The sequence below is a fragment of the Micromesistius poutassou genome (assembly GCF_964030765.1).
Source record: "Micromesistius poutassou genome assembly, chromosome: 8".
NCBI lineage: Eukaryota > Metazoa > Chordata > Actinopteri > Gadiformes > Gadidae > Micromesistius > Micromesistius poutassou.
The window spans coordinates 407,711-417,569 of NC_140278.1; the positions used below are offsets into that span (position 1 = coordinate 407,711).

General features: G+C 45.1%; 1 protein-coding gene across 1 annotated transcript; it reads left to right on the plus strand.

Moving 5' to 3' along the window:
• The first annotated feature begins 571 nt into the window (after positions 1-571).
• On the plus strand, positions 572-9,811 carry hacl1 (2-hydroxyacyl-CoA lyase 1). Its single transcript, XM_084472332.1, has 17 exons — positions 572-730; positions 1,032-1,136; positions 1,259-1,299; positions 1,407-1,487; positions 1,606-1,678; positions 1,764-1,841; positions 2,000-2,094; positions 3,631-3,743; positions 5,435-5,570; positions 5,717-5,822; positions 5,911-5,994; positions 6,982-7,083; positions 7,382-7,536; positions 8,127-8,285; positions 8,591-8,698; positions 9,080-9,266; positions 9,607-9,811. Exons 1-17 carry the CDS (start codon positions 680-682, stop codon positions 9,637-9,639), a joined length of 1,707 nt encoding a protein of 568 aa, XP_084328458.1. The 5' UTR covers positions 572-679; the 3' UTR covers positions 9,640-9,811.
• The last annotated feature ends 48 nt before the right edge of the window (positions 9,812-9,859 follow it).

Genomic DNA, 9,859 nt, shown 5'->3' on the forward strand with positions numbered 1-9,859 from the left:
CGGCTGAACCCGGAAGTGCGGCGGGTACGACCGAAGTGATGGGAGTTTCGGTTATTTTTAGTGAGCCGGATCATTTGGATCAACTCACCAACAAGAGCCGGCTCTTCATATTACCACTTAAACCTTTTATAATTCAGCCAAAAGTAGCCTGTTTTGACTTATGATTCGTATGTGTAGGCCTATATATCACCTCAATTATTCAATACATCCTTGTAGGCCTACTGAAATATTCAAAAGTAAAAATTTCATTTTCTAATATCAATAAATTGCTGTAGCCGATTGTTTTCATTGCATTTACACGTGTGAGCGCAACGCGCAGCGCCTCCCCTCGCTGCTTGGTTAATGGTTTGATTCTTGTCTATCCACATCACTGGTTGCATGCATTCACGTGACAGTCAGTCACTGCACACATGCATAGCATGCAAGGAGGACACGTAGCGCGGAGGTCTTCATATCATTCTGCCTAGGGCAGGCAAACTTTATAAAAAATAATAACAAAAAAAAAACGGCTGGCGGGTGGGAGCAGATCGTTCACTTAAAAGAGCGACTCTTTGAACCGGCTCGTTCGTGACCGACCCATTTATGGAGGACGATACACCATAGCTGTCAGTATAATAGTGTAGTTTATTCAGTATAGTTGGTATATTGTATAGACAGTTTCACATAACTTCGTGCAGCTATGGAGGAGGTGACTGGAGCCCAGTTAATAGCAGAAGCTCTTAAAGCTCAGGTAATCATGTTTTTAACGTTACATTCTGCTCTGCATGTTGTGTCAAAGTTTCAACACATATGTCAAAGTCCATTTCAGTGGTCAGCTCTGTAATTCATGCGTGCAAAAGTTGTGCTTCCATGTGAAAGTATTGATTAAAATGTTTATAGGCCTATAATGCATGTAGTGCACAAGTAAATTGTTTTAATGTTTATCATCGAAAGTGCACTAGCCTATCTCTTACTATCGCTTAGGATGAATTATTAAATTAAATTGCACTACAACAAAATAAACGCCTTTGTCCGACACTCTTAAACCGCAGAAAGTGGAATACATGTTCGGCATCGTCGGAGTCCCAGTGATCGAAGTGGCTATGGCTGCTCAGGCTGAAGGGATCCGGTACCTGGGGATGAGGAACGAGCAGGCAGTAAGACAAACTGGCTCCCACCGGGTGTATTATCCCACCGGGTGTATTATACCACCGGGTGTATTATAGGCTATACTGAATACATTTTTCAAGTCTTTAAACCCTGTTTTTCCATACGACAGGCTTGCTATGCTGCATCTGCTATTGGATACCTCACTGGACGGTAAATCACACACTTCCCCTGCTTTTTCTTTGTGTTAGCCTACTTCATTCTATCTCATCCATTGGATCAATGATAGCTTTATTCCGATCTCCTCCTCTGTGATCCAGGCCTGGTGCCTGCCTGGTGGTGTCGGGTCCCGGACTGATCCATGCTCTTGGGGGAATGGCCAACGCTAACAGTAACTGCTGGTATGATTTAAAAAAACAAAAATAAAGAAGAGGTTGTTGCTCTCAAATTCTTATGTATTTATGTGTTTTTGTATTTTATGTTTTTTATACAAAGCTTGTATTGTGTGATCATTTCCAGGCCAGTAGTTGTCATAGGTGGATCTTCAGATCAAAACCAAGAAACATCAGGGGCCTTTCAAGAGTTTCCTCAGGTATTGCTCCAGTGTTTATTTATGGACAGACTGTCAACAAATATTATTTATTATTTGTGCATTCAAGCGCTGTTTCTTACTATAGGTTGAAGCTTGTCGCCTGTACAGTAAGTTCTCTGCCAGACCAAGCAGTCTGGAAGCCATACCTTCAGTCATCGAGAAGGTAGGTATAACATGAAGGTTGTCTGATGTAGATCAACAGTTGTAATGATCTCCCTTGGCCCATCAATAGGATTGATGTTACGATGATATTAGTTTCTTATAATGTACCAAAACAGTAAAATGTATGGTCAACTTGCATGTTGTGTTTATCTCTTTAAGGCAGTTCGCACCAGTATGTTCGGCCGCCCGGGGGCGTGCTATGTGGACATCTCAGGAGATATGGTCAACGCTAAAGTTCAAAGGAAGGATGTCAGGTTAGTTTTCACTCTTTCACTCCCAAAACTGCAAAACTGTTTTAATATTGATGTTGCAACATTAACTAAAATCTGGCAGAACGGATCTATTCATAGGTATGTTTTATTTAGTGTATAATCCTATCTAAAAATGAGAATGGATCTGATTTGGTGATTTGGTTTCCTTAGAATGAACCCTCATTATCTCCATAGTCCTCTTCCACGGCCCGCCGTGTTCCCTCAGTAGAACAGCACTGGAGAGAACACGTTTTTTTAATTCAATCCACTTTCAATTGAAGTGTAACTGAACCCATGTTACAGCTCAAATTAAAAGACTGAGATATAAAAATGCCTTGTGGTCAAAAAGTTATTCAAAGGCTAGGGGCCTGTTATCCCCACGCCTACGACCCCTTTGTGATACTTTTCTAGTACCATCGTTGTGAGAGATTCGTCTTTTGATGTTGTTTCCCGGTTTGATAACTAAAAGTAGGCTATTGTATCAAGAACAATGCAATACAAATCCACGTTATGTTAAGTCATCACCCAATTCGTTTTTATCTTTCTTTTAAAAAGTGATAGGGGCGGCATGTGCATCAGGAGGTAGAGCGGGCTGGTAACCGGAAGGTCGCTGGTTCGATCCCGGCTCCTCCTAGATGAGTGTTGAGGTTTCCCTGAGCGAGACGCCTCACCACCACACAAGGCTGTCTCCTTGTGTGGTGCCGTCGATGTGTGAATGAATGGGTGAATGTTAGGAACTGCCCTGTCGCTAAGTCACGCCCCCCGTCGTTACCATGACGACCTCGGACAAACAAACCAAACTCCATAACAAAAACAGATGGAAGAATATCAGCTGACAGTTTATCAAAGCAGGTTCTGGAGCAGTTTTGTGCGAAAAAGGATTCAATTTCTTCCAGGATCAATCGAAAGGGACTACATTACGCTATGGAGGGGTATATTCAAAACTTTAAAATACATACAGAAGGTAACAAGCTTAAGTCCAGTTGGTATTCTGACCTGCCACAGTCTGATCCACATTGAACACTCTTTCTTGTCCCGTTGTGTTTTGGGAAAAGGGATGGAATAGACCCCATTCTGCAGCCTCTCGGGACACCGACTGTCCGTGTTACATGTTCCCCAAACACATTGTTTGACCATGTTTATTTTCTTTTACACAAACAACATAAATCCACCATTCAGTTGTTACATTATGCCTCCTCCCTGTGGTTTTCAATGGAGTTGTCTGAGCCGATGTCCGAGTATAGTTGCGGCTGGAATGTCATTGGCTCATCTGCGTTCTAAGGGCGGAGCTTAGTGACAGGTCAATTATTATTAAGCGCTTTAGTGGCCAATGGTTAGAAAAGGACTATAAAAATGTAGTCAATTTACCATTTAACCCAATTAGTTTGTATTGTTGTATTGTCTATATCTTTGTTTGGTGCTTCTTTGTGCTTGTGTTCTGCTATTGTTTTATCTGGATTGCATGTATTTCATTGTTAAGTTGCCAGATTCTCCATTAGCCCCCCACTGATCTCCATCTGATCCTGTGGTTTCCATCAGGGTGGTGTCGTGCTGCCCTCCTCCCCCAGTGAGCCAGGCGGACCCCGGGGCCGTCATGGAGGCCCTGTCGGTGCTCAGAGCCGCTAAAAGGCCTCTGGTGGTCATCGGCAAAGGTCTTCAGACCCCAACACACTGTTCTGACACGTCTTCTGTTCTACATTAACTCAGTTCTAGATGGACCACTTCTGCAGGAATACACATTCAAGACAATAAAAGCAAACATATATAAAATATAGCCAAAGTCTTTGCTGCATAACAAGACCCATACACACAATCATACAACCTCACAGTCAGAAACATGTATGTTATATAAGTCACAATTCAAAAGGGCATTTTTATGTGATTATTACAAAATATTCTGCTTCAATGAAAGGAAAAAAAAGAAATAATTGTAAACCAATTAATAACTATTGAAGGAACACACTGGAACAGGGACTCTGTGGACGGTAACATGTGCTCCTGGTACTCTGTGGACGGTAACATGTGTTCCTGGTACTCTGTGGACGGTAACATGTGTTCCTGGTACTCTGTGGATGGTAACATGTGTTCCTGGTACTCTGTGGACGGTAACATGTTTTCCTGGTACTCTGTGGACTCAGTGGATGGTAACATGTGTTCCTGGTACTCTGTGGACGGTAACATGTTTTCCTGGTACTCTGTGGATGGTAACATGTTTTCCTGGTACTCTGTGGATGGTAACATGTTTTCCTGGTACTCTGTGGATGGTAACATGTTTTCCTGGTACCCTGTGGACTCAGTAGATGGTAACATGTTTTCCTGGTACTCTGTGGACGGTAACATGTTTTCCTGGTACTCTGTGGATGGTAACATGTTTTCCTGGTACTCTGTGGATAGTAACATGTTTTCCTGGTACTCTGTGGACTCAGTAGATGGTAACATGTGTTCCTGGTACTCTGTGGACGGTAACATGTTTTCCTGGTGCTCTGTGGACTCAGTAGATGGTAACATGTGTTCCTGGTACTCTGTGGATAGTAACATGTTTTCCTGGTACTCTGTGGACTCAGTAGATGGTAACATGTGTTCCTGGTACTCTGTGGACGGTAACATGTTTTCCTGGTGCTCTGTGGACTCAGTAGATGGTAACATGTGTTCCTGGTACTCTGTGGATAGTAACATGTTTTCCTGGTACTCTGTGGACGGTAACATGTTTTCCTGGTGCTCCGTGGACTCAGTAGATGGTAACATGTGTTCCTGGTACTCTGTGGACGGTAACATGTTTTCCTGGTACTCTGTGGATGGTAACATGTTTTCCTGGTACTCTGTGGATGGTAACATGTTTTCCTGGTACCCTGTGGACTCAGTAGATGGTAACATGTGTTCCTGGTACTCTGTGGACGGTAACATGTTTTCCTGGTACCCTGTGGACTCAGTAGATGGTAACATGTGTTCCTGGTACTCTGTGGACGGTAACATGTTTTCCTGGTACCCTGTGGACTCAGTAGACGGTAACATGTGTTCCTGGTACTCTGTGGACGGTAACATGTTTTCCTGGTACCCTGTGGACTCAGTAGACGGTAACATGTGTTCCTGGTACTCTGTGGACGGTAACATGTTTTCCTGGTGCTCTGTGGACTAAGTAGACAGTAACGTGTGTTTCTGGTACTCTGTGGACGGTAACATGTTTTCCTGGTACTCTGTGGACTCAGTAGACGGTAACGTGTGTTTCTGGTACTCTGTGGACGGTAACATGTTTTCCTGGTACCCTGTGGACTCAGTAGACAGTAACATGTGTTCCTGGTACTCTGTGGATGGTAACGTGTGTTCCTGGTACTCTGTGGACTAGGAGCAGCCTATGGGCGTGCAGAGGCCTCTCTGAGGGACCTGGTGGAGGCTGGTGGGCTCCCCTTCCTCCCCACACCCATGGGGAAAGGGGTGCTGCCCGATCAGCACCCCAACTGTGTGGCTGCTGCCCGGTCCAGGTTGGTCCCCCCCAGCCCCCTTCCACAGCCACACACACCGTCTGCATGCTGCTCACCCTCTCTTTCTGCGTTGCGTGTTGTCTTGGTCTACATCTCTCTGCCGTTGTCCTATGTCCATTGTTTTGGTTGTGGTTTGCCGTACCCAGGGCCCTGCTCCACGCTGATGTCATCCTGTTGGTCGGAGCCCGACTCAACTGGATCCTTCACTTTGGTCTCCCACCGAGGTTCAACCCTCATGTGAAGATCATCCAGGTGGGCCACAGTCTCAAAGGTCATGCGTTCTGATAATCTGAAGGTAATGAGTGTGCTGTGTTTATGACGATGTTTGTTCTACCTGAAGGTCGACCTTTGTGCCGAGGAGATGGGGAATAATGTGAGGCCCGCCGCTGCTCTGCTTGGTGACGTCAACGCCATTGTCACTCAGGTACGATGGTCCCAATGTGGTCCTCTCAGGTACGATGGTCCTCTTAGGTACGATGGTCCCAATGTGGTCCTCTCAGGTACGATGGTCCTCTTAGGTACGATGGTCCTCTCAGGTACGATGGTCCTCTTAGGTACGATGGTCCTCTTAGGTACGATGGTCCACTCAGGTACGATGGTCCCAATGTGGTCCTCTTAGGTACGATGGTCCCAATGTGGTCCTCTCAGGTACGATGGTCCTCTTAGGTACGATGGTCCTAATGTGGTCCTCTCAGGTACGATGGTCCACTCAGGTACGATGGTCCCAATGTGGTCCTCTTAGGTACGATGGTCCACTCAGGTACGATGGTCCCAATGTGGTCCTCTTAGGTACGATGGTCCACTCAGGTACGATGGTCCCAATGTGGTCCTCTTAGGTACGATGGTCCCAATGTGGTCCTCTTAGGTACGATGGTCCACTCAGGTACGATGGTCCCAATGTGGTCCTCTCAGGTACGATGGTCCTCTCAGGTACGATGGTCCCAATGTGGTCCTCTTAGGTACGATGGTCCTCTCAGGTACGATGGTCCCAATGTGGTCCTCTTAGGTACGATGGTCCACTCAGGTACGATGGTCCTCTCAGGTATGATGGTCCTAATGTGGTCCTCTTAAGTACGATGGTCCTCTTAGGTACAATGGTCCTCTTAGGTACGATGGTCCTCTCAGGTACGATGGTCCTCTCAGGTACGATGGTCCTCTCAGGTACGATGGTCCTCTCAGGTACGATGGTCCTGTCCTCTCAGGTTGTCTGTCACACTGTAATCCTTTTGTGTGGTCACTAGGGTTACAGTGTGAACATAGTCCCCAACCTCAACCTCACATCATTGATTCATATCTTTCACAATTTATTGAGTTTTGTAAATTGTATATTTGTATGACCAACGTTGAACGCTACTGTCTTTGTGGCGGTAAGTGGAGCTTGTGTTTAATTGAGTATTCTTTGGGCCTGCAGCTCCTGGACCAGATCACCAAAGAGGGCTGGAAGTATCCATCCAACACGGAGTGGTGGAGCAGCCTGAAGGAGAAGATGGCTGCCAATGCAGAAACATCAAAGGTTAGTGTGAACCCCATCCACTACCGTCCATCACACCATTCTGAATAGTTAAAACATGCATTATGAGTGGTTTGTGAATCCAGTTTTCTTGTAGATATACTGTACATAATGTTTGGCCAGGATAGCCCAGGAATAATGATGTGAATAGTGATGGAAATGGACAACTAATATTCCTGATATTGTTGAACTTTGAACTAATTATAATTTGAATATAAATCTGATAAGCTGAGAAGACTACTGATGAAGTAAATAGTAAACAGTTATTGTTTATCCATCCCTAGTTGTTGTTGTATTCCAGGCTCTGGCTCTTCAGGCGGTGGAGCCCATGAACTACTACACACTGTTCCACCACATGGCCCAGCTGCTGCCAGCTGATTGCATCATCGTCAGCGAGGGCGCCAACACCATGGACATAGGACGCACCATGCTGCCCAACTCTCTGCCTCGACACAGGTACGTTCTGCTGGTGAGCGACGAGGCTGAGGGCTCAACCCACACTCAATATATAAATACAGAGTGTGGGTTGCCTTGAATGTGCAGTTTGGTGTGAAGGGCGGGACTTCTAAGCATTCTTCTGAGGGACATAGATCACTGATATAGTGATATGTGATTACGTGTGTGATTACGTTACATTATTTGGAAATATCTTTGTTCAATTAAATTCTTATTTCCTTCTTCTCATCCTATCCTCTTGCTCCAGGGTCTGTTAACTGACATACACAGCTCACATTTATTATCATTTTTTAAACGGCGTTTGGGGAGTAGGATATATAAATGACTATATATAATAGAGTGGTTAACTCTGCCCCCTCTCCCAGCCTACACTCAAAGGGCTTTTTGCTGGGCTTTTGTTTGTGCTTTTTTGTTTGTTTGATCACTTAGAGATAAAGTAACTAGGTGATACAGTTGTTTACTTTGTGATTATTTGGGCAACATTTCTTGAATTTGATTGCAGTAGAATGAAATAGCAGATTTTCTGTCATTCATCAAAGTGATGTTCAGAAATGGGGGTTTTTGGTTTGATTCCTGTTATTCCGTTACAGGCTGGATGCTGGCACCTTTGGTACAATGGGAGTGGGTCTTGGATTCGCCATGGCAGCAGCAGCTCTGGAGCGGGCCCAGGGCACGGGCCAGAGGGTGGTGTGTGTCGAGGGGGACAGCGCCTTTGGGTTCTCTGGCATGGAGGTGGAGACCATGTGCAGGTCGCTGCCCTTTGTACTGCATATTTAGTTTGAAGGGAAAGGCAGAGATATCTGTCCTACACAGATAGTTATTTAACTCCAAATTCAACATTGTGCATCCAGAAGGGGAGTTGGCAGGGTTATCATTTGCAACACAGAGGGTCACCTGACAGAAACGCATCACAGGTAGCACAATGATGGATTTGGCATTGAGCTCTCTGAATCTGTTTAAGCCAGGCAAAAGCCACTTAGTTGATAACTCTGTGAGAAAGATCATTTTAAGGTTGCTACAACACAGGAATAATTGCTTCTTGTTGTGTGTCCAGGTATAAGCTGGCTGTTGTGATCATCGTGGTTAACAACAACGGGATCTACAGCGGTGTAGACCCCGAGACATGGAGTGAGATGGCCAAGATGGGAGATCTGACCACCATGTAAGTTATGCACATGCTGTCAATGCCCGACGAGGCTGTTAAGGCAGCAATCAAAAATTCCAATCAGAATTGGCAACTTACACATTACACACTGATGGCATAGATGGATAAGCACAGGGTCGGCTTCATGCTGCTTCACTTTATGTAGGCCCTCAATGAATGACTTTCTCCTTACAGGATATATTATGGAAGCAGAAAAATACAACGTGAAGTTAAAGTGCTCACAATATTATTCTTTGTGCATGGATGTGTTTGTTGTGCGCATGCGAAAAGTCATTTCTGGTGGTGGTTTCTGGGCAGTGATCTGCTGCAATAGGCTCTCAATGAGAGATGCAAATAAACGTAATGAAATGAAACATTTAGTATTGTTGTGCTGCTCAGAGCCCCTCCCGTGACCCTGCTCCCAGAGGCGCGATATGAGGAGGTCATGAGAGCCTTCGGGGGCCAGGGGTTCCTGGTGCGGACGGTGGAGGAGCTGCACAGCGCGCTGCGGTCCAGTCTGGGTTACTGGGAGGGGCCCAGTCTGATCAACGTCCTGATCGACCCAGCCTCGGACAGGAAGCAACAGGTGAGCCCCCCGTCAGGAGGTCGTTCTGCTGTCAGGGTTCTGCTAAAGATAGGGGATACAATCATCCTATTAATACTATATACACATTTGAAACCATGGATGACTTGTGGAAAAATCTGATGTTTCTACACCTGTAGAGATTGTGAGAGGTGTGGCAACATCTGTTCTATTGTGTGGGGGGTTCTCCTCACGTAGATGGGAGTCCTGTTGATGTATTTCATATGACATGTGAATGGGGAGGCTTGTTTTATGAATGAGCAACAATGGGATAACATGGTGTATCTTGTTTTATTCCTAATGAGCAACAATGGGATGACATGGTGTATCTTGTGTTCTCCAGGAGTTCCCCTGGCTCACCCGCTCCCACCTCTGACCTCCACCCTCCCAGGACTGGTTTTGGGACTTATTCTTTGATTGTTTCTAAGAAATCGACTAATTCCTACTACACATGACATTATTAATAGAGAACATGTAATGATATAAATGTAAGATAGATATAGATATAAATCTAATAATTTCATAATAAAAGTCTGTTTGTCTCTGTCTCCTGATACCCATCTTCTTGGAAGGACGTTTGATGATGAGCTTTATTT

Coding starts and splice junctions, on each gene's coding strand:
- hacl1 (XM_084472332.1), top strand. CDS start 680: ATGGAGGAGGTGACTGGAGCCCAGTTAATAGCAGAAGCTCTTAAAGCT. Junction 8,286..8,590: donor GAGGTGGAGACCATGTGCAG/GTCGCTGCCCTT, acceptor TTGTGTGTCCAG/GTATAAGCTGGCTGTTGTGA. Junction 8,699..9,079: donor ATGGGAGATCTGACCACCAT/GTAAGTTATGCA, acceptor TGTGCTGCTCAG/AGCCCCTCCCGTGACCCTGC.